This window comes from Etheostoma cragini, chromosome 11 (assembly GCF_013103735.1).
Source record: "Etheostoma cragini isolate CJK2018 chromosome 11, CSU_Ecrag_1.0, whole genome shotgun sequence".
Taxonomy (NCBI): Eukaryota; Metazoa; Chordata; class Actinopteri; order Perciformes; family Percidae; genus Etheostoma; species Etheostoma cragini.
In genome coordinates, this window is record NC_048417.1 from 20,253,725 (window position 1) to 20,277,311 (window position 23,587).

Here is a 23,587-nt window from a genome sequence, read left to right on the forward strand (position 1 = left end):
GGCAATGTTCCTGTAGCTGGCACACTCATTGGACCTGACACTTGCAATGCCAGACAAACAAACAGTCAATACGAACTACTGCTTTCTAATGAGAGGAAGCAGCTCCTTTTTGTAGTGCCCTTTTTAGTGTTTTTTAAAATTGCCCCAGAGGAAAGCAGCGAAGTCTTGATCTCCCCTGAAGGCAGCATGCGCAGGTGGTTGTTTTGGCTTACGCACCATCGGAAATATCAAACTGGGTCACAGTGTTATTGTGCACTAAAAGCAACCTAAATGGTCTTGTTTAATATAAGCCTGCCTTAAGGCCGGCTACACACTGGCTGGAGTTTCTGTTGCGTGTCAGCTGCGTGGATGTTCCACACACCAGATATGTGTCTGATGCGCGCTGCTGCTGCTAGGTGATGTAGAGGGAGGGCTATCTGGGGGCTTAGTGCCAAGAGATTCAAACTGAAAAATGGGTAAGTGGGCTATCTGTTTATTTCAATAACATAAAAAATGTTGTGTCACTTTAAAGAGCCTATTTTGTAAGCCTACCTGATGTTGGACCGTCACACAAACATTTTTTTTTAGTACATTTAAATCTGCATTGATGTCAAAACCAGGAGACTTTCAAACATCAACATGTCATTTATTAATATGTATTTGTTTCAAAATTACATATAAACATCTTTTCTCTTTTGCCTGGAAACGCTTCCAACACACTCGCATGTCAATACTTTTTATTCTACTTTTTTGGCGAGGCTCAAGCCAAGCGTAAGCCGTGCGTGTAACGCAGGCAGTGTGTAAGCTCTGACCTGTAAACATTGGACCCGAAATAAAAACGGACACGCCACACAGCTGACACGCTTGCGCAAGGCATCCATTGTGTAGCCGGCCTAAGGTGTTAGTCATAGCCACAGATCTAAAACTGGTCTCAATCAACCACATAGCTGCTGAAAAGCAGCAGACATTTTCAACAAGTTTCTCAATGTGATTGTAGGCCATCCAGAAGCTTTTTAAGTAATCATGGAATTACAGTGTATTTGTAAGATAAATAATTCTGAATCCAAAAATTAAGTCAAGTAATCTCCAAAATCTCTGCATCGCTTTCGCCTAGCCTCATTCTGTTCAGTTTTTAGCCTAATAGCTGATCAGGCCTTTCCAGAGAGGCATCAGTGCGATTGTAGCCCTTCCAATAGCTTAGAAACCCAGCCTAGAACATCAGTGACTTTTTTCACCGCCACTTTGGCTGCTGATTCTTGACTCTGGACAGATGGCTGTGTCAACCAATCACATGAAGTTGCAGACCCGTACCATACAGAGTACCTAACAGAATCCAATGTAGACTGTTGCCAAAAAGTCAAAGTCACATGCTTGGTACATCCAAATAGGTTGCTCCCCAAAAAGCATTGGTACTAGAAGTCAATGGAAAAAAACAACAAGTGCTATCATTTCTGTACTGTAGTAAAAACAATTAATATGCTTTCTGAACCCATGGTTCCGTTTTATACAGCTAAATGTTCAGAGAACCCAGACACATTTTGGAGCCTCTTTAGAAATGACTGAGTGGAAAATTTCACTTGGGAGAGGAGTGAAATCTATTTTAAGTCAGAAACTTAGAAATGTGTTTGGAAACTCAAAAAAGGACCCAGTAAGGAGTGCCCCAGAGACTAGTTATATAGCTGCATCTGTTCCTCTGCTAGGTGTGTGAAGCAGGAAACAGCGAGTGGGGAGAACAGTACTTTGGAAGACAGTCTGTGTGATCCAGAGGAAATGCCCCCCAGAGCCCAGGTCTGCTTTCTGGCCTGCCCCAATGACTGTGTTGTGGCACCCTGGGGACCTTGGAGCAACTGCCCTCTGGTAAGAAGCAATAATCTAGTCTTTTCTTGGTTGGTTGACAGGTCAAGTCTTGTGCCAAGTGGGATTATTTATGTTTACATAATCAACAGCATATATGCAAACATTTGGTTAAATTGGCTATGTAAGCCATTGGCAATGACAGCTATTGAGTAGAGGATTATACGGTTTTTTTTAAATAACGGCACAGTATGAACCCACTGTGTTTTCAAACAGAAAGCCCAGTCACTGAATCAGTCTTGATATTGCCCTGTGTTCATTCTTCTCCAAGACAATTATGTCTCACCCTCACCTGTCTTGACGTCTGACTGACACTGATGAAAGATGGAGATCTTGAAAAGACACATCTTACTTTCTGATGTCCTGGAAGGAGAAATTTCACAAATGGAGAGTGTTGGTGTAAAACAGGGATTCATAGTGTAAAATATGCTAGTCCACTGTCATTGGAGATAGTTGGATAGCCCTGGGCCATTCTTGGACTCAGCCGGAATGAGATCGGTGTGCAGTGTGTTCAGGATTGTGATGAGATCAGCAGTCTTGTGGGGTCCGAGGGTGGCACAGTGATGAAGGAAAGCATCCTGGTTAATAACACTGTGACAGTTCCCCACACTCTCCACATACATTCACAATGGCTAAGGGGCAATTCCTGTATGTTCCTTACCCATAGCCTTGTTTTAGTTGAAGCCAACTATGTCAATATAAATGCAATTATGGAAGATTGTGTTTAGTTCCAAGACCCTGTAAAACAGAATACAATCAGAATCAAAATCAGAATCAGAAATACTTTATTGATCCTCGAAGGGAAACTCTGTGTTACAGTTGCACAAATAGTATAAATGTCAGAGTATAAATATCACTTAGTGTATCATATAGTATAGTATATATGCAATACTTAGTATTGAGTATAAACCTAGAGCAGTCTTTATGGCGAAGCACAAACTGCATTACATTTTTGTGTTTTCATCAAGCTTCTAGGATACACTTTCAGTACACAGTTTATCAACTCTTTTAGGTACATTGCAATTAGACTTTTGTAATTTATGGTAATTTAATTATTTCCCAGCCTGGCTGCCAAAAGTGGATGTTTGTGTTTTTTCATCTATTCTATAATTTTCATGGAGCTGAGTTAAAGAATTTGCAAACAACTCAGTGGCTTTAGAGTAACGCCATAGATTTCAAATGGAACTGAACTAAACAGGAAACAAATGGCCCACCCTGACCTGTAAGAAAACAGATTCAGCATTTATCAACACCACTATGTTTTTTGGAAAATGTTAGGGAATATTGTAACTAGTGCTTAAATTGTAGAGCTATAAAAGTGATTAGTTCAGGAAATTTCCCCCTGGGGTTTAGACACTGGTGATGGTGGTGAAGAGAGTTAATAAAGAAGGCAAGATCTGGTAGGACTACTTAGCGAGAACGCCTACAGAATAACTGCAAGAGGGAGATGAGAATGAATGAGTGAAAAAAGTCTTCATGATTGAACTTTGGCTAAGCTTCATGTTAGCTTTTAGGTTGGGTTTTACTAAAGGAGAGGGGGGGAACAGGACAAACAAGCAAAGCAGTGCAGCCACTAAACTAACTGAATTCAATTCAATTCAATTCAGTTTTATTTATAGTAATTCATAATGAGAGTTATCTCGAGACACTTTACAGATAGAGTCGGTCTAGACCACGCTAGACCACATAATTTACAAGGACCCAACAGTTCTAGTAGTTCCCTCCAGAGCAGGCAACGGTGTGACAGTGGCGAGGAAAAACTACTCCATTTCTTTTTCCAAAATCCTTTGGTTTTAGTATTGCCAACTTCCCATTTTGTTTATTTTACTCAGTGTTTTCTACCAGTCTTTAAACACAAACTTATTTTAACTGAAGTCAGGATTACAGGGTTGGTTCCACATGGCAAAGATTCCCCAATCCCCTGTATGGGTGTGCGAAAGAGACACAGAGTGAAAATGTGAGGCAGTATGTTCAATACATATGCATAAAAATATTGTTCCGAAACTGTTTCTAATCTGTCAACAGCTAAAGGCGCAGTTGAGCATGCAGATGAAAGGATTTGCGTGTCCATGGTTGTGTGGAAACATTAGGGCAAAATGAGTGCGGCTGATTCATGAGCCTCGCTCAAAGGTCCCTCATTAGGAGCTGACAGTGATTGAGGTGCATGGCATGATCCGTCAGGAGCAGAGGGACAATGCAGCTCAACGCAAAGACCTTTATCAGTAGAATCTTTCCTCTTCCCTCAGAGCTGACAGTTCCTCCACATACCACATGTTTTTACTTTGCTTCTCTGTTGCACACGTCTATTCCCCTGTAGTGGGACTTGAGCGATTTGCATGCTACCGATGTGTTAAATGTGGCACTCTTACAATTCTCATAATCAATCACTCAATTAATATCAAACTTGTCTTCATCTGCCTTCAACTGCCCCGCCTAAAAGTCAATATTGCAGTGGATTTAGCTTTCTGCAAGTTTTCCTTTGCAGGATAATTCAGACTTTCAGCCAGAACCCATCCAGCACAGCGTGTCAAATAACGTTGAATTCCATTCATACAGGTGTCGTAGTTCTTTCCAATACCTCAAGTGGGGGATGTAGGAGGATGGTTATGCAGAATTTTGTCACTAAATGTGCATTACCTTTATTGGAAAAGCTCAGTCTGTTGACACAAAAGTAATAACATCTTGTCTAAAGACAAAAGAAACACATACTCTGACATTAAACATGTTAATTGGACCTTCAATACATAAATCTAGGATACTTTTTCATAATTATTATATATGCTATCATAAGTAGAAGATAATACATTATAGTTGTATAGATAATGTATAATTTTAAAAGAAAAACTACACATTTTCTATATTATTATTAAATCTTTATTTATTCATTTACGTTCTGATGCTTTTATCCAAAGAATTTTTGGATTTTCAAGAGCAGAAATGGGTTGAGAAAGGAAGATAAAACATTATTGATGAGTAAGGTATTTAAAATAATTCTAGAGAGCTAGATTAGTTAATGTATTATTCCATGCTCACCCTGACACATAGTAAGACTGGTGTTAAAACAACACATCCGGGTTGTTGGCCAATTACACCAGGTTATCTCAGGGAAACTTTCCACCAGAGACTAAGTTTACATTACGAGTAAAACATAATTATGTAAAAAGGGTTAGGGTGATGATGTTTCGCTGGCAAAAGAGGCATAATGATGCTTTGGTCTTCACATTTAGTTTTTAAGTTGGATTTAGCATTAACATTGCTATGCAGATTTTAGGTGGCATGTAATTGCCTTTAGTTCTTTCCTGCCAGAGTAGGTTTAAAGTGTGCTTGGACAGCGTGGAAAGGACAGGCAGGATTTACATATTGCTATGCTCTTTCTAAATATGTAACATTCAAGTTTTGATTTCACTTAATTGACGTTTTTCATTTATGTGGTGCAATTTAAATGGTTCAATCACAGTTACAATTACTTTTATATTATAAATATTCCTTTTTCAAAATCAAGAAATTGATTTTGTAAGAGCAACAACTGCAGCTCAATTTTTAATTTCATTTTCTCTGGCTAGCTGAAGGACCCCTCGAATCCAATCTGCTACATCCCACCCCCCGCATCTCTGTAAATAAACCTGCTAGCTTGACAATGACATGTTTTTTGTTGATGCTGTCATTGTTGTGCAGCATTGTGACCAAGGAACAGCGAGGAACAGAAGCAGACACATCCTCCGCCTCCCAGCCTCAGAGAACTCGGGCTGCCCAGAGCTAGTCCAGTCAGAGCCCTGCGTCCTCAACAGCACCTGCTTCTCCTACCAGTACACAGTGTCAGGTAGGACGATCTGCACAGCAGATCTGAGCTACAATAAAGGAGCTCAGTGAGACTAATGTACTAATGTCCACTCCGCTCTGCATTGGCCAATTTGCCTGCTGCTCCCTCACTGCAAGAGACACCTGATCTCTCCACTGTTTGCTGTCCTGGCTCCTAAATGGTGGAGCAAGCTCCCCATTGACATCAAGAGAGTTGAAAGTCTAAACATCTTTCCCCGCAGGCTGAAAACACATCTCTTCTGACTGTACCTTGGCTAAGAAGATGATGGTCATAAAAAAAGAAAATTGCACTAACATGTTGCACTTACATATGGCACTTTGTGTTTTGGCTTATTTGAAGCTATTGTACTATCGTTCTTCTATGTGATTCTTGCTGTTCTGAGTTTGTACCGTCATGGTTGAATTCACTTTTTGGAAGTCACTTTGGATAAAAGCTTCAGGTAAATGCACTGAAATGTGTGTGTGTGTGTGTGTGTGTGTGTGTGTCTGTGTGTGTGTGTGTGCGTGCGTGCGTGTGCGTGTGTTGCAGACTGGAGTACATGCCAGCTGAGTGAAAATGCCATCTGTGGTCACGGTTCACGGCTGCGTCTCGTGGACTGTATTCGCAGCGATGGCAAGATTGTGGAGTTGCAGAAGTGCGAGCAGGTAATTACAGTGTAGTTAGACCTTAAGTTCAATGCAGATGGGGATGAAAGAATAGGAAGCGGAGTGTGCCAAATGACAGAGAAAATTGGAATATTGTACTTCAAAATTGTTAGGGGAGTATGAAGTATCACTCCACTTCCTCTTCTGTTCCCACTGGCTTATATATTATTGAAAGCCCAGTTTTCCTCTTTGTTTAAGTTAAAAGGTTATGTCTAATCTCCTAACATCTTTATGTCTCACTCAGCAGTTTGCCACAAAGCCAAATACAACTTAATTGCATTGCTTTGACGGAATTGTGCAATGATATCTGGTGGGTTGCAAAATGGACATCAGTCTGCAGTTAACTTCTAGTATATCCCTCCTGTTGTCCTCGGGTCAAATTTGACCCCTTTAAAAAATATCTATATCTGACATATGGGTTTCTTTTTAACCAAATTAACACAAAAATGGATTGGATTCCATACAACACTCTTTTCAAATACAATTGATCACTTTCATTCCTGACAAAACTCGTGTGTACATTCCTCTGATCTTAAGTATCTGTCAAGATAATTCATAATTTCTGCTTTTTTAAACTTAAATATTAGGTATAACTCTATATAAATGAGGATTATTGACAATCAATTCCAAAAAGTAGTAGTAGCAGTAGTAAAAACTAGTAGTAGTAATGTTGTGTCAGTGAAATCTTAAGTCTGAAAAAGGGACAAAAATGGCAAATCTTTGTCAGTTTTTGTCCCAGGAGGATGGAGGGATATCCACAATCATATTACACTATTGAGTGAAGGGAGTTTTATGGGAATGGAGGCTGTGATATTGTTGCCTCTGTGTTAAGTATAATGTACATTAACATTGTGATTCCCTCAATAAAACTGTCAGGAATGAACTCAATAACATGTGAAGCAGGACATCTCTACTGTCCTGGAATGAACTACAGCCTATTTAAATTATGGAAATTTGGGCGCTTTCTTTTTCTTGTTAGTGGAAATAATTAGCTAGCCCTCCTCACAGCTCTGCTCTTGTTTTCTACAGTTTGGGCTGATCAACACGTGCAGGCTGTCAGAGAGCTGCGTGGTGGACTGTCCTGTCAGCTGTATGCTCTCTGAATGGTCGCCGTGGGCGGAATGTTCGCATACCTGTGGTAACCAAGGTAAACAAATGAGCAAACAGACTTAACTCAAACCAATGGGACACCAACCTGATAAACAGACCCAGAGTCAGCCCCATGTGCAGTGCCTCATTATTTCTTCTACTCAGGGATTCACCAAGATGTTGAATAGTGCATGAATACATTTAAATGTATTAAAATATGTAAGAGTATGTGTAATTCAAAGCCTTATTATACAGAGAAACCGTGTGCTGAGTTTTTTTCATCTTCCCAATAATGTATACATTAATATTTCCACTTATCATTCTTTATGAAGCCCATTTTTCTTAATTAACACAGGCAACCTTTCTTTATGAGGTCAGATTATGAGAACAGCAAGTTCATTTTAACTAAATTTTAGACGGCTCACCTTTGGATGCCATGAATGATACAGTGTTTGTAAATAAAATATAAACCCTTCGTCTGCATGATTTCAAAAATGCAGTTACAAATCAAAAACCTGTGACATGCTCGTGATCAGTTTGAGAGAGAGGTGTTGTAACCTCATACAATGTACAAAAGTATAACTATTATTGGAAGTACAACTTCCAATAAGCTCACAGTTAAACTAGCCTTTAACTGGGGATTTCAACTCAAACTCTCTGTCTCTCTATGCTCTGTCAGTGTTTATGCCACTCTCTGTTCATTTTCACACATTGTGAAACACATCTTTCAGCCTTGATGGGGGTTTTGCATCGTATCTGTGTCAGACGACTCAAGGATCTTGTTCTGTCAGGATGCCATGGGAGCGCTAATGTTTTGGTTTGATTTTTGAGATGGCAGAGCTGAACGTCCTTTTGCTGTGTCTGCCCGGGGCCCACAGAGCTCAGCATCTCCCTTGGCATAACACAAACACAGCTTCTGTCTTAACTGGATGGCTGATGGAGGCCATGCCTTCACCGATCCTCACAGGACCCACTGAGCTGTTACAGCATAGCAAACCCTCTCTGTAGCCCACCCTTTTTACTGTTTCCAAAAACTGCATTTCCCAAACTTTTCTTTCCAGCCATTCTTAATGGCTCACTTGAACAAAACACTAGGAAAAGATCAGATCTGATTATAAAGTGGCATGGTGACACAAAGGTGCTTATTCCTCTCACGAGAAAAACATTTCTGAAAACAAAAGGCACAGGATCATCATTCATACCATCATTCATTTTAGCCACTGATTTCTCTGTAGTTTAAACTGCTCATATTATGCATTTTGGCTTTATCCCTTTCCTTTATTGTGTAATGTATCTTTTTAGTGCACTTTATAGGTTTACAAAGGGAAAAGGGCCAAAGTCCACCCCCAAGGGACTTACCATCTCCAACAGAACACACTATTCACAAACAGCTCCAAACAGCTCTCTTGTAGTCCAGCCTTTACTTCCCCTGACAAACGTGCATCACTTTGTAACACACGTTATGATGCTCACCTGGCTACTAGCGTGACACTCCCTTATACTCTACAACTGACAAGCTAGCATTACTTACTGCGCAGGTGCAACTCCCAACAAAGATGGTACAGAAGTGAGATGTCTCACTCTGTAGCTAAAAAAGAGAGCTCAACACACAGGGTGAAAAGAGGAGTTCCAGCAATGTGCAGTTCAATAAATATATTCTGTTTTCTGAAAATATAAACACATAAAGTGGTATATTCTGGTACAACCTCTAAATACAATTATAAAACTGAAAATGAGCATTATTTGAGCACTTTAAGTGTGCCTTAGGTTGCATTTCTTTCTCTCACCCTGACTCACATAGTTATATACCATGGATAGTGTTTTTGTTTTTTATTCACTTTTTTTATATAATTAGAGTGGTCCTGAATGTCACTATGCATGAGATTCATACATAAAAGACAAAAAGACCATTCAACTTAAACTTGAGAGCTCCATACATGCAGTCAAATATACTTGGGCCTCCTCTGCTCTATTTGTTCTTCCCAACGGTGTGTTGGCCTTGATGTTCTGCAGGTCAGTCTCTGCGCACCCGGAGAATCCTGCAGGAGGCTAATGATGAAGGTCGGCCCTGTCCCAACCAGCTCACCCAGAGCAAGCCATGTCCCATAAGGCCTTGCTATACGTGGATGCTGAGTGACTGGTCCACATGCACTGTCGAGGTAGACCATTGCATGCACTGTAAATGGTTGTTCGAAGTTTACAATGTTCTTCTTTCATATAAAGTCACCATGTACTTACCAAGGGTGCCCACTGAAAAAAACAAAAACAAATGTTCAGGTTTTGTTTATTTTCGCCACTAGTAGCGCTATGGAGCAATGTTTTGGATAGAACCTCGTATTCCAGCCAATAGTTTTACACTATTTCACTGACCTTTAGGTGGCGGCAAAAATACACAATGTGTCCTGGTGAGCACAAACTTTGTTGATGAGAAATACCACAGGCCACCTTAAAATTCTTAACATGTAAAGGTTAAGTTAAGCAGACAAGTGTTAAAACACATATAGTGGCACGTTCTCTATATTTATCTTTTCACAAAGATTTGAAAAAAAATTGCTCCAGTTGTATAGTAGATATTTTACCAGTCCGTATTGTTTAACTGGTGATTCAACTGTATGAAAACATTAAGGCAGTGGGTGTACTAGTAGTAGTAGTAGTAGTAGAAGTACTGACACAGATTTGAAAGTTCAACAGGAGATCACTGCATTTCTTTTCAAAATGTACCTCATTTCCAAACAAGTCAAATAGAAGTTTTGTAGAAAAATTATGCTGAGGAAACATCTGTTGGTAAATCTTAAAAAGGGTCACACAGATCACATATGTGCTCCTGCAGGGTGCAGAGTGTGGTGAGGGGCTTCGGAGAAGGAGCCTATCATGTGCCGTCAGTAGTTACAACCGGACTGAGTCTCCTCCGCAGCCAGTGGACGAGGAACTTTGTGGAGACAAACTGAGGCAGTATATCCAACAGGAGATGGAGCAGCCCTGCTTCGTTCCCTGCCCAGGTAAAACTGCATTTACATATACTGGAATAACATCAAATGTAAAAACGTATGTAGTGTTATTATTGATGTCATTGCATGAAAAATACAATATATTATTATTTCCTAATCAGCTTAAATATAAAAAACTGGAAGCAGTAACTCAGTCCAAAAGGAGTTGGGTTGGGAACTGGAGGGTTGCTGGTTCAAGTCCACATACGGACCAAAGGCAGTGCCCAGGAGGTGAACTGGCACCTCTCCAGCTGCCAGTTCACCTCCTGGACACTGCCAAGGTGTTCTTGAGCAAGGCACCTAACCCCAAATTTCTTGGGGCGCCTTTGCATGGGCAGCCCCCTCACTCTGACATCTTTCCATTTAGCACATGTATACTGTAGGTACTGAGCATGTGTGTGTAATTCAGGCCTGTGTGTAACGTGTGTAAAACAACAGAGTGTAAATTGTAATTTCCCCCTGTGGGACTAATAAATGATACATTATTATTATTATTATTATTATTATTATTGAACTACACAACAGCATGCATTATTTATTACTGTGGTTTTAGATTCATAATGCCAATCATTTTTTGAACTAGGTCACTAGTAAAGTCAATAATCTTGTTTTTGAATCTGTGTGATACAATACACTGTCCCCTCTCCCAATTGGTTGACATTTTCAGCTGCAAAATATTATTGCAAAATCAATAAAAGTCATACATTAACTAATATGTATGACTAATTAACTAACCCTTTTAGCCCTACAATATCTGGTCAAACACTTCCGATAACAATGTGTGGTATAGGAAAAAAACACAATTTGACTTGGTTAGAAGGAAGTTGTTAATGTTTTGTTAATACACTTCCTGAATGCAGCAATGCTACATAAGTAAATACTGAGTAACTAAAAGTGAGAAAGGTTTTTCAATGAATTACTTTGATTATTGACATTAATAATTTTAACACCACATAACAACCCAGAAATACATGTAGAGTGAAAAATCAATTATGCTGACTAAAACAAGTAACAGCTTTGGGAATTATGCATGCAAAGAGCTTGAATGCCAGTGCAACAGCACTTATTTTTCCAACAGGAGTAATGCAACAACAGACTAAAACTATATTTGTTATTGTTTGTTTATTGCTATTGCAGAAGCAGTTTATGATCAAATGTAATGTAAAACTAAACTAGTGTTATTCTAGCTCACCCTAATTTCTCCCTTTGCATCACAAGGATAAATTAATTTAGAATGATGATCATACAAGATTAAGCAGCACCAAGTGCAGGCATGGCTGTGTGGGCTGGCAGTGAAAGTAGCGTTTGCAACCAATAAAGATACTGGACGTGTAAGGTGGAGCAACATGAAAATGAATTGTAGATTGTACCTCTACAAACCAAATCAGCTTCTGAAGTCGTGAACCTCATTACAATTTTACACCTGTAAAATGTCAGTTGGCAACTAAGATTCAACAGCCTCCAGAAAAGCAAATCATGTTAACTTTGAATTCCTGAATCAAAAACTAAAGGGGTTGGCCCATCAACTTAAAAACAAGATTTGTCTCATATGCCATCAAATAAATGTGAACTCATTTAATTAGCCATTTAATTAGACAATGACAACCAGCCTACACTGATTGGCTTTTGACTATGACCATTATCTGCCTGTGTTATAAAAGCTACAGGAGTTATGTTAAAGCATATCATTTAGCAAAAATGCATGAAAAAATAAGGCAGTGGGTGGGTGGAAAACACTAAGAAGTACTGAGGCATAGTTGACTAAGTCCTACAGTAGATCACTTAATTTAACATTATGCCCTTTATAATATTCAAATGTCAGCTCAACACACAGACATACATACATACATACAGTACATACATACAGTACATACATACATACATACATACATACACACATCAACACATACATGTCTGTCATGTTATTTCTAACATCACTTTAATATCTAATAGTTACTTATGATATTTCTCTGCAATCAAAATTGTATTTGTGCTTTATGTTAGTGTCTCAAATTTTTGTAATAACATATGTTATGGGGACTTGGTTTGCCTGTCACAGGTGTTTCAATCTTAGACAAATTACACAACTAAACTATCATTTCCTAGGGTCCTTTATCCTGGTAAATAATTACTAAGCAAATCAAATTTTAATTACACAGAGATTACATATAAAACGTGAATGAATGGTCCTGCATGTCCGTGTGCTAATCTATCTAGTAGTACAGCACTGTAGAGCTGCAGCCACTGTCTCCTCCATTGTTTAAGTAGACAAAGAACCACGTAATGCCTAATTCAGGACTGATGAGGATTTTCCACTTTACTGGCTCCAGCATATCAAAATTAAGAATGCATAGACAAAAAGAAAATGCAACTTTTTTAGACCTCATGAAATTTTGTGAAACATTGAAATCAAACACTTCTTCTGTCACGCTGTGCTTTTAATTGATGATTGTGACAAGGAAATTAGAGATCCATAGCATGAAGCATTGCCCTGGTTTTTGTATTGGGTCTATCTTATCATCATAAAAATCACCACAGCAACAAGAAGACAGCAGATCCTAGTTGACTGACATCCCATGATGTTTTTTTTTTTATTATCCATTTCTAGGCCTCACTGTGAATGTAGCATTTGCCATAAGAAAGGAAGCTGCTGGCCACCGGGCAGCGATGACCTGCTTCACTTGTCCCTTGTCTGGCTTTCCACACTAAAAAATCTATAATGAAGCTTGATGGTTCTTCGGTACATTAAGTTAAATAGCTACATGAATAACATATTATATCAGATGTTTTTGACATTTTTCAAAGAGAAACACAATGGTTATCACCTGATCAAAAACACATCTCTGATCTCCTTTGTCATGGCTCTGGCCGGGTGAGGCTTTTAGAAGCTTTTGCTATGCAGAGACGCCACGCCATCTTGCAGTGCTTGCTTTTGCTCATCTGTCTCTCGTTCTCCTCTGATCCTCGCCTTGATTCATCACTCATCCCGCCTTCGCTGTGAGCCTTGGCTCAGGATCAGAAGTGTTTAATGGTTGGAGCAGATGTGTGTGTATTTGTGTCTGTGTGTCTGTTGGTGTGAAGGTGGCAGGCACAGTGTGGGGACCAGGGGAGGGGTTATCAACATGTATGTGATGTACAGTGTGTGTTAATGTGTGAATGTGCTGCATCCTGCAGCTTTAGCCACAGCATGTTTCGACAGGCATAGCAGCATGAGAGAAGAGCTGATGGAGTGGATGGATCTGTATAAAGATGAAAGATAATGTATGCATCAATCCACACAGACATTCACTAATGGGTGTTCAGGGCAGAGAATCAGAGGGTTCTTCTAGCTAAGGAGCTGTGCCAGAGGGTGATATTATAACTACAAGCTGACCCTTTCAAGCTTAAGATTACATAGAAATTGAGTATCACGGTACACTGGCGGACCCAAATGCACGACTCAGACAGGTGATAAAAGGTAAGTACTTTTATTGTCCAAAGAACAATGCAGGCGACAGTACAGCAGGAGCAGGCAGTAATCATCGTCAAAAGGCAGGCAGAAGTCCAGTGATACTCAGGAAGGCAAAAGTACAAAAGGAAAGCGAAAGAATCGTGAACGGGGGACAGGGTTAAATCCAAAAACACTGGGGAAGCAAAAGTGAAACAAAACGCTGGAAAGAGTGACATACAGACAACTACAATCTGGCAGAGGTGAAGTGGGAATGCTGAGTATTTAAGCGCTGGGATGAGGGTGAGCTGAAAACAAACAGGTGAGTCCACTTAGTGGCAGAGATGATTATCAAACGGGCGGGAAAACAGACAAAGGCAGGAACACAAGTGACCAAGGATGTAACCAAACGGTGGATTTCAAAACAAAACAGGAAGTAGATAAACAAACAGAAAACGTAAAACACACTACTTGGCAAAGCTATGGCAGAATGCTTGATCTTCAAGTTGTTGACGTGTTATTTGTAAATTCAAAGAATACACCAACCATTATCTACTAAAACATTTCCCAAATCAAATATGTTTTGCTTCTTCTCAAAGACATGTTTCCATATTGGTTGTTGCCTATACAGTTGGCCTCACAGTTACAGCTGTTATTGTCTGATTTATAACTCTGGTTGGTCTATCGCTTCTGAATACCCATTGGGTTGTCTGAGTAATTTATTTGTGTGCATTTGGTGTATTGTCAGCTGCAGATATGTGTGCTGAAGTTGTTTCCGACTTCTTTTAAATGTTCCTGGAGCTAGAAGGGGAGCCAACAAAATGTTCCCCGAAATAGTGCTGGCAAGCTGAATATAAACCACCCTCAAGTATCAGAAAAGAAAGTGTGACTGTGTTATTGATGAAGTTGTGCCTATCACTGAGGTTTTCTCTTTCTCTTTCTGTCCTCAGGAGACTGCCATTTGACTGTGTGGTCGTCTTGGAGCTCTTGCCAGCTGACCTGCCTGGAGGGGCGGAGTTTTGAAACCACCGGTCGCCAAGCTCGCTCTCGAGCTGTGATCATTCAAGTCATGGAGAACCAGGGCAGCTGCCCACATCAAGTCTTTGAGACCCAGCCCTGTAAAGGTACTGAGGAAACATACTGTTTGTCAGAAAACCTTATACGTTGACATTTATTGTGATAAGTCGTCTTAACACAACCTTATTTGAATATTCCCCTCAGGAGTTTGGGGTGTTCAAAAACAGCTAACAGGAGAGTACAAATCAATGTTAATGCGGCTTTGTGTGGGCTTGATGTGTAAATTAGAAATAGTTTCCAAACATGTTAGAATCTATCTGTTAATAAGGTTCAAAAAGAAACTTAACACCAAGGTGAAACGCAGTGTTTGACCGACCCTTTACTGGTTGAATGTTTCAAGGCGTTTACACCTGTTACCACACCCATCTGTGATGTCAGGGTGCACTGGACACGCCCGAGTACACTTCTACATCAATACAGCCATTGGGGTGAACCCCAACCACTGGAGGTCCGCAAAAACAAGGTTTTAATTGGTTTTAAGTTAGCCTTTATTCTCTCTTAAAATAGACAAGTAATTAGGGGCGAAGCTTCGGATATTTAAACATGAAAGCCTCAGATCTCTTAGATGGATCAACAAAGTGTAAATTGTCTCCTAATAAATGTTCATGATACTGGAATTGAACTAAAGAGTGCCACAGAAGAATTTCTATTCCATCCCATTGACCGTTTTCTACATTGACGATGTTTCATTTACGGGATAGTTCAGGTGCCGCCGGATGTTTCTGATTTTTGGGAAAAATAATTGACGGAGCTCTGGGTCTAAAACATTCAAGTCAAGTCAATGCTGCCAACCAAGCTAGCTAGCTAGTGTTAGCTGGTAACTTAAGGGTAAGTTTGCCAGATTGTGTACTGTTGTACATGCAGAAGAAGACAGTACCCGGAGGTCTGTGTTTACTTGCTGGCAAAACTCTGCCCACTTGCTACCGCCAATAGAAAAATCCGCAATTATCACTCTTTAATCATCCACACCAGCTCATCCCTCTCCTCCAAAAATCATCATGTTTGCTTTAAGATGACAACGGCCAAATCGCCAAACACAAAGGCTTTAGAATGACTGTCCACAAACCAATGGGTAACATCACCTCTGCTACGTCCATTAGTATTACAATTAATGGTAAATAGGAACTATTACCTTGGAAATTACCTTGGGAAGTATTTGCACCTTGACATAACACTCATCAACCCACACACTGCCACAACAGATATTATGGATTGGAAGCTTCTTTTGGTTTCAATAACTATACACCTGTCTGTACCGAGGTAAAAGGTGATGCTACAAGTGTTTTTTAAATGGCTAGCCCAGCTGTAAATGGCAGTGATTTTAATGGCAAAGTCCTCACTGAAGCTGCTTCACAGGTTAGCACTTAAAAATTATAAATACGGTTAAAAGGCTAGCTACCATTAAAGTGTCAGTATTTGAACATACAGTAAAAAGGTCATGGGTACTACACCACTTATCCAATTGTGATGAAAGATAAAGGCGTCTCATAACTGACTGACCCAAGAGGGATGAGTGTATTACGCAGGGAAGTACTGTATGTATTCATATTGTTTTTGAATGTCTGCTGCAGTTTTCCTTTTTACCATCCATTTTGGGTATATTACTTTGACTTGACTGTTTATTGTACTCTTGTTGATTGCTGCACTTATAAAGGCCAACACCTTTTCCCCTCATTACTTAGCTTCTTGTAACGTTGCTTGTATAATGGTAATTGTTACATTGGCATTCATTACAATGCTGCACACCTGTGTAGCTAAATCAATGGCTTTCATCCAAAATATGCTTTCTGTAAAGGTCTTTCTTGCTGTGTTTGTTCTGTTTGTAATCTTGCCATAAAATACAATACTGCATGTGTGGCTAGATTTTCTTTAATACATAAAATCAGGCTCAAGTGTCTTTGGCGGCCTCTTCTCTTCGAAAGGCTCTTATTTACCCCCCAGGTAAATAAGAGCCTTCCTTTTAGAAGATAAGCGGTGTTTTTCATTTCCAACCAATTTCTACCATCTCATTTCCTCCAAATATGCCTTCGAAGCAAAACACTGCTTCAGAGGAAATTGTGCCCTTGTCCTTACTTTATAATATGAAGTGGTGGTTAGTAAAGTCCATGGGAGCCTGACGACAGGACTGGGTGCCCAATACAAACTGCTATTGAGCATAGTCTCTTCCTCTCTGCCATTGATACAGGGGGGAAATGCCACAGTTACCAGTGGAGGACTGGGGGATGGAGCAACAATGAGAGAGCAGTGTGGTGTCAGCGCTCAGATGGGGTCAATGTCACAGGTGAGTATAGTTGCCATGTCTTGTGGCGTTGTGCAGAAGCTCGAAAGAAGACACATTCTAATATAAATATGAATATCTGTCTATCTGGTGTGATTTGGATTTGATTGATTTATGTACTGTATGTCTAGCAGTTCTGCACTTAACTGAATCTGTGTACAAAGCTGCATGGGGTCTCATTTTTTTTAATTCAGTTTGGATCACATGAATGTGTGCTACAATATCATTTAGTTTGATTGCTCTAAAAGCAATTTGTAAGCGTTGCCATGACAGTAAGTGAATCTTCTTTAATTCATTTAAGGAAGCTGTCACACTGGTAATTTGGGCAGAGGTGGTTGTAGCAGGTGGTTTGGAATGGATCTCCTTGTTGGTTCAGGAGATAATTGAAACGTTTGAAAACAAGTGAGAAGGTTGGATACAAAAACGGATCTGATGTATTCGCAATCGTTAATCTCAGTTTACAATATCATTACACTTTAAATGGGTTATGCACTCTAAACTTTCTATCTCTAACACACGCATGCGCACACACACACACAAACACACACACACACATAGAATAATTTTAGCGTAGTATTCTAGTTCCAGAATTTAACACCTTATTTGATCTGCCTATACTCAGTGCAGCCACCATTGATTTCTCCTCCCCCTCTTAACATAAGTAATCAATAAGCCAGACTCTGAGCTGGGAGGCTTTCAATCCATATAAATATAACCATGCATTTGTGTTTGTGGGAAGAAAAGCAGGCGTAGAGAAAGAGAACAAAGGTATATAGCGCTGTGGGAACGAAAGCTTTCGGCAAGCTTGATGTGCCGTAAATAGTGGGTGAATGTGATCTTATCGCTGTAAGGAAGTGTTTCTGGCAAATATGAGCCCTGGAGGAATAACCTCCTTCTTCAGAGAAGGCAAGAGCCCATGGCATTACTCTTTGATATTTTGACATGCAATTTTCCATGTTGGAATTAAAATGTTCACAGATTGATCAGGGACCCTGATAGGCAACTGAGCCCATTAATCAGGTGTGGCAGTACATTAATTTAGTGATCAATGGCTAAGGGAACAGAAATAAGAACCTGTTGTCTCTTCCTCCAGGGGGGTGTTTCCCACAGAAAAGGCCGACCACGGTCAGACACTGCCATCCCGCGTGCACTAAACCCTTCTCTCACTGCACACCGGTAAGATCATTGTACTTTGATCAGGCAGCTGTGATCTGTGTAATTCTCACTGTGTTTTTCGCTGCTTCCACCTGCTACCATTTTCTAGGTAATGAGTTAAATGGGTTTTGACAGATGTCATTTCTAATTGTAAAGAACAGGCATTTAAAGCATGATTAGATTAATACCAATGAGTGTGTTCTCAGTCTACACCTAGATGGGGGGTGGGGGGGGATGCATACAAGCAGCTATGAAAATGACAGATCATAGCCCAAACTTGACAATTTACTGCCCCTTAGAGTACCATTTATGTAACTGCAATTAATACATGCTAAAAAGTGCAACTGATGCATTTAGGATGCACTTGATATGTGATTTTATTGAATATAATTTTAAATGCTTAACTTATAAAAAATAAAACAATGTGTCAAAAGCAGAGTCCACAATGCTTAAAAAGGTAATGCTGTGATCTGGTGTAATGCATTTGGTTTGTGTGTGTCTGTGTGTGTGTGTGTGTGTGTGTGTGTGTGTGTGTGTGTGTGTGTTTGCCTGGCTGAGGATTGACTTCATCAGTGTTTAAATCTTGGGAGTTCTGGTGTAATTTACCCCCTTAGGAGCAGAGTCAGTTTGATGTCGGGATTTGGATATATCATCCATGCGTTATTAGCAGAAATTGCTTTAAGAGAGTTGGGTAAAGCAGAGTAGTCCCTATACATGGCAGAGTGGTTTGTCTGCAGTGTTTTGCAGCAGTGGGAAAATAACGATCGCAGTCGTCTTGTGTTGGCTGTAATTGATGTTCACTGTCCAATGCAGAGCGGAGTGTGTGGGTGTGAGAAGGGTTACACTGAGGTGATGACCACACATGGCTTTTTGGACTACTGCACCAGGACCCCGGGGGTGGATACCAACAAGAAAGCTGATGTGAAAACCAACTCTGGAAGATTAAAGCCCGGGCCGTCTCAGGCCCAGGACCTCTTCCGCGAGTGGACGTTACGACCTGTTGGCCCAGGTACTGAAATGGAAATCATCTTTACAGCTCGACCAGTGCGCCTTAGATCGTTCGTGCCTTTAAACCTGCCTTTGGAACTCTAGAATCACTGGGTTGAGGGTGGAATACATTGTAGGTCAATGCCTCGTCATTAAATGCTGTAAAAAAAAAAAAAAAAAAGAGGAAAAAACAAGCTTAGTGGACCATAAAAATGGCAAGAACTTCTAGCTGCTCCTCTGCAGTATGTTGAAAAATAAAATAAGCCCACTTCTTTATTCTAAAATGTGAGAAAAGAAGTTCTAAAGATTGCCAGACAAAAGATGTAGATGTAAATATGTTCAAAACTTTGTATTAAAACTCATTTTTGATTGCACAGATGGAAGAGTAAAGCTATGGGTTTACGCTGTGACTGCTGTTGGATTCATCTTAATACTCTTCATTATTGCATTATCGTTCCTGGTCTGGTATGTACTATATTGCTTTCTTAAGAGATTCCTCACATTTTTAAGAACAAAAGCGCTATTGTAGGCCCACACATTGCAGCCGAGAACAGACGGAACACACGGAGAAGCAAAGCTAATTCCTAATCATCTGGTTTTCTTTGAAAAAAAAAAAAAAACTGTCAAGCGTTATATTGCTGACAGTATTTTGTATGCTGTCTGCAGCTGCTATCAGATACTGTAATTATTTGTTAAGACTGACATCAAGTTGGGTTGCTTCTAAATCAGACACACTTGTCAGCGTTTTTTTTCTTGTCTATTAATTTCAGCAAGCCATCCAAAACCACTAAGACGTCTCCACCACCGCAGAAGCCCTTGACCCTGGCCTACGATGGCGACGTGGACATGTAACCAGGCTGCTTTACCTCGAAAGGACGCGCTCGGCCTCGGACTCCTGACTGCGTTCAGATTGTTAGCAAGCACGTCCATCACTTAACACTGATTGTTGGCCAGTTTAAGCCTGGGTGACCATATGCTGTAATGCCAATTGTATTGCAGAAATGCAGCGGACATACGGTGACGATTACACCTGATTTGCTGCTGAAGGGCAATGTAGCCCATAATTATGGCATCAGTCAACTTTCCTCCCCTAGGAAGAGGACTAAAAGCCGAATATGGTGGAAATGAGATAAAATGTCTCTAGACATAAATGGAAATAAATGGACCTCTAGTTTCTTTTTTTAACTGCTTGCAATGTGAACGCAGAGTTGAAGCACTGTTTGCAACCCACAAGTCAAGAGGACTACTTAAAGGCAAAGACTACGTGGATTTCTGAGTTTTATTGTGTTAAGAATCAGAGGGACCACCTGATTATTTGTCTCGTATTTGTGTGGTGAGGGAGCCAAAACATCTCGAGTTCTTGATCTCATTCAAAAACGGAACAACAAAACATTTGGCATTTGACTTTGTCTCATCAGTGCTGGATCTTTGTAAAAAGAAAATGTCACACGCCTTTCGGCTCAACAGCCTTTTTTTGAATTTCTGAGAATAAACAAGATGCTCTATGCACTACATTAGTGCTGATTCGCTTTTGTTTATTTTTTCCTTTCAAATGACTTTTCTAGTGTTTTAATTGTAATGCAAGTTGTTGCTGTCAGATTGTGTTTTGTTGATGATGCCATACGTTGTGTACATGTGGAAACCAAAAGCAGGCTTGCCTTGAATTTCACAAAACAATGATGCAGTATTTTTTCTCCTCCCTGATTCTCATAAGACTTCTCAAAATCGTGGATTTTTTTGGTTCCTGACACATGGCAGACTGTGTTGTTGGTCAACATGGTCAAGACTTAACAGCAAACAACACACACAGACCTTTAAATGCTAATTATCAAATGTCAGCATGATGATCATACCTCACACAATCTTTTTCATCAAATCATGCAAACAAGAAAGCACTGATCACCAAAACAAATAAAAGAATGGAGATGGTGAATTATCAACTGGATCACGCACAGTGTATTTTTAGAGCAAAGAGGCTTTACTTCTTTTCACAAGGATGTCATACGTTTCTTACACCATTTATTTGACTGTATTACATCCACTTACAAAGTCATTTGACAAAGCAAGACAGCATTGTGTTCTTTGTTTCCTCTTTTATTTCAGTTTTTGGACCATTAAAGACAGGGCTCAAAACATGACAGCAAACACCAAATATTTAATTAAGTTATATTTCTCATTTCTATTTCTCTAGCTCATGCACAAAAGTAATGACTTTTTTGGTAACCCTTTCTAGGAAGACCACATCTCTAGTGTGTCATGGGGGCATTCATAGTAACTAATAATACAGTAAAGATTTAAATTAGAATCTATGCTGCATCATAAATTGTTATGTAAGTCGCCAAAATGCAGAGAATCACAAATAACACCTGTCTGCTTTAAGGATGGAATGTTTTGTTGTCAAACCTACATGACATATTGAAAGTAAGAAAAAGACGAAATGCATTTTGTCAAGTTTTAATTTCACTATGGATGGAAATAGTGAGTTGGCGTGTCACAAACAAGCAACAGTAACTGACAAAATGTATTTTGTCTTTTTTTTTTTTTTTTACTTTGAATATAGCATAATGGTTTTATAATTTAATGTTGCATTCCTAACACAGACAAACTTTACTTGAAATTCCCTCCCACGGTTTAGTAACATTTTTGGCGTCTTACATAATAACCACTGCATGTAAATGCATTACCCTTTACCAACAACAATAAAATGCTTTGATGAAGCAGGCGTTTTTATGAATTCATCAATATGAGCTTTACTTTACACATACAAAGATAACTTATGACACTGCATGGACTATTGTAGCACACTATTAGTCCTTGCATTTGATAGTTGGTGTGCATAGGTGATAATAGTTAGTCATAATGTATTTTAAGCCCCATCAGTCTAGGTCATTAATAAGACACATTATAAATCACATCTATAGTCTTTCACGACTGCTGACATAGTGCAGAAGAAAGCATTATGTGTAGTAATGAAGCATGTGAAAAGCTTTATAGTTCCTTATGAATGCCCTCATAGAAAGTGCCACTGACCTTTCTTTAATTCAGCCCTGGAATTGGTTCAGATTTCCATTTACAGTATAAGGCATCCACAATCTTAGTAAAGCATCATAGTGGACCATAAACGCTTACATTTAGTATCATTTAGTGACGAATCCTTCAGTGCATTGTTCATACGACCCAGTGGAGAATTAAGTTCCTTAAACTTGTTGGCTTTGGCCCTGACCAGAGTTTACGCTGCTTCTCTTTCTGCCTCTACAAACTGAAGACACACAAGACTCGGTCTTGTGTTATCTGACCTCCATCTGAATGTATTTTACCGGTAACTCTATAATCGTAGTGGTTGTACAAATACAGTTGTTACATGCTGTAACAATTGTATTTTCACAGCTGATTGTATGTAAGCATGCTTGATCTATTTTGACAGAAAGTGCTCCGAGTGGCCTTGCAAAGATTCTGTTTTACAAGTTGCCAAACTTTTTAGAGTTGTTTCTTTCAGGCAGTGTTTCTACACTGGACGATTGGTGAATGTTAGGTCAATGTAAAATCCAATTTTGAGATATTGATAATCTCTAGATAACAGAATCAACTAAATTATCTGGGCACACTTCCATTATAAAACAAAGAACAGTCAACTTCTGACATATTGGGTTTTATCCAAGTACATTTAAAAGTATGTTCACTCATTGTTTGCAGTGACATGCAATTTGTTTTACTATTGTGTGTACATGGAGAGCTGGACAAAAATGCAAATAAATTGTGGAACCATGTGGAAAATAAACCATCCTTTCCTTTTTGTTGCACATTTCAGTGTTTAAACTGAGCGAAATCTTTTCGAGAGAGATGCTCTAGTCCTGCTGGGATCTTCAGTGGTTCCTTGACTCTCAAATGTTGATAAATTGTAATTACTGGTAAAGGCTCTGAGGCAGAGCCCCGAATATGTAAGCAGCTGATAAGATTCATCTTACCCTCCAGTCAGATTCCCATTCTGTTCGTCCCATGCTCACAGGTTGTGAGAGAGACCGTGTGTAAATCTTTTGTCTCATCCAATTAATTTTTTTTAAGACTGTCACTTTTGTTTAAGAGAGGGTTGAATTCAAATGCTTGTGTCACTGCCATCTGATCAGTGGCAAAGACGTGGGCTGATCTTGTCCTGTTCAATTCATGTCATTTCAGTAGCTTTCAAGACATATTTGCATGGTTTCAGTGCAAACGTGTGAGCAGTTTGACAATGGCACTGTCTAGCTTTTTGCAGACTGCAACTACTTCCGCATGCTGGATCATTCTGATTAA

The 23,587-nt window shown here is 39.6% G+C and overlaps 1 protein-coding gene across 1 annotated transcript in view; it reads left to right on the forward strand.

Annotated features, from left to right (window-relative positions):
- thsd7ba (thrombospondin, type I, domain containing 7Ba) overlaps window positions 1–23,075 on the forward strand; it is a 178,357-nt gene extending 155,282 nt beyond the window's left edge. Inside the window, exons 17-28 of the mRNA XM_034886070.1 lie at window positions 1,680–1,836; window positions 5,509–5,653; window positions 6,182–6,297; window positions 7,327–7,444; window positions 9,400–9,545; window positions 10,217–10,385; window positions 14,751–14,924; window positions 17,063–17,158; window positions 18,249–18,331; window positions 19,124–19,319; window positions 19,675–19,762; window positions 20,068–23,075. Coding sequence (XP_034741961.1) covers window positions 1,680–1,836; window positions 5,509–5,653; window positions 6,182–6,297; window positions 7,327–7,444; window positions 9,400–9,545; window positions 10,217–10,385; window positions 14,751–14,924; window positions 17,063–17,158; window positions 18,249–18,331; window positions 19,124–19,319; window positions 19,675–19,762; window positions 20,068–20,149 — 1,570 coding nt within the window. The 3' untranslated portion in view covers window positions 20,150–23,075. The remainder of the gene's footprint in view (window positions 1–1,679; window positions 1,837–5,508; window positions 5,654–6,181; window positions 6,298–7,326; window positions 7,445–9,399; window positions 9,546–10,216; window positions 10,386–14,750; window positions 14,925–17,062; window positions 17,159–18,248; window positions 18,332–19,123; window positions 19,320–19,674; window positions 19,763–20,067) is intronic.
- The last annotated feature ends 512 nt before the right edge of the window (window positions 23,076–23,587 follow it).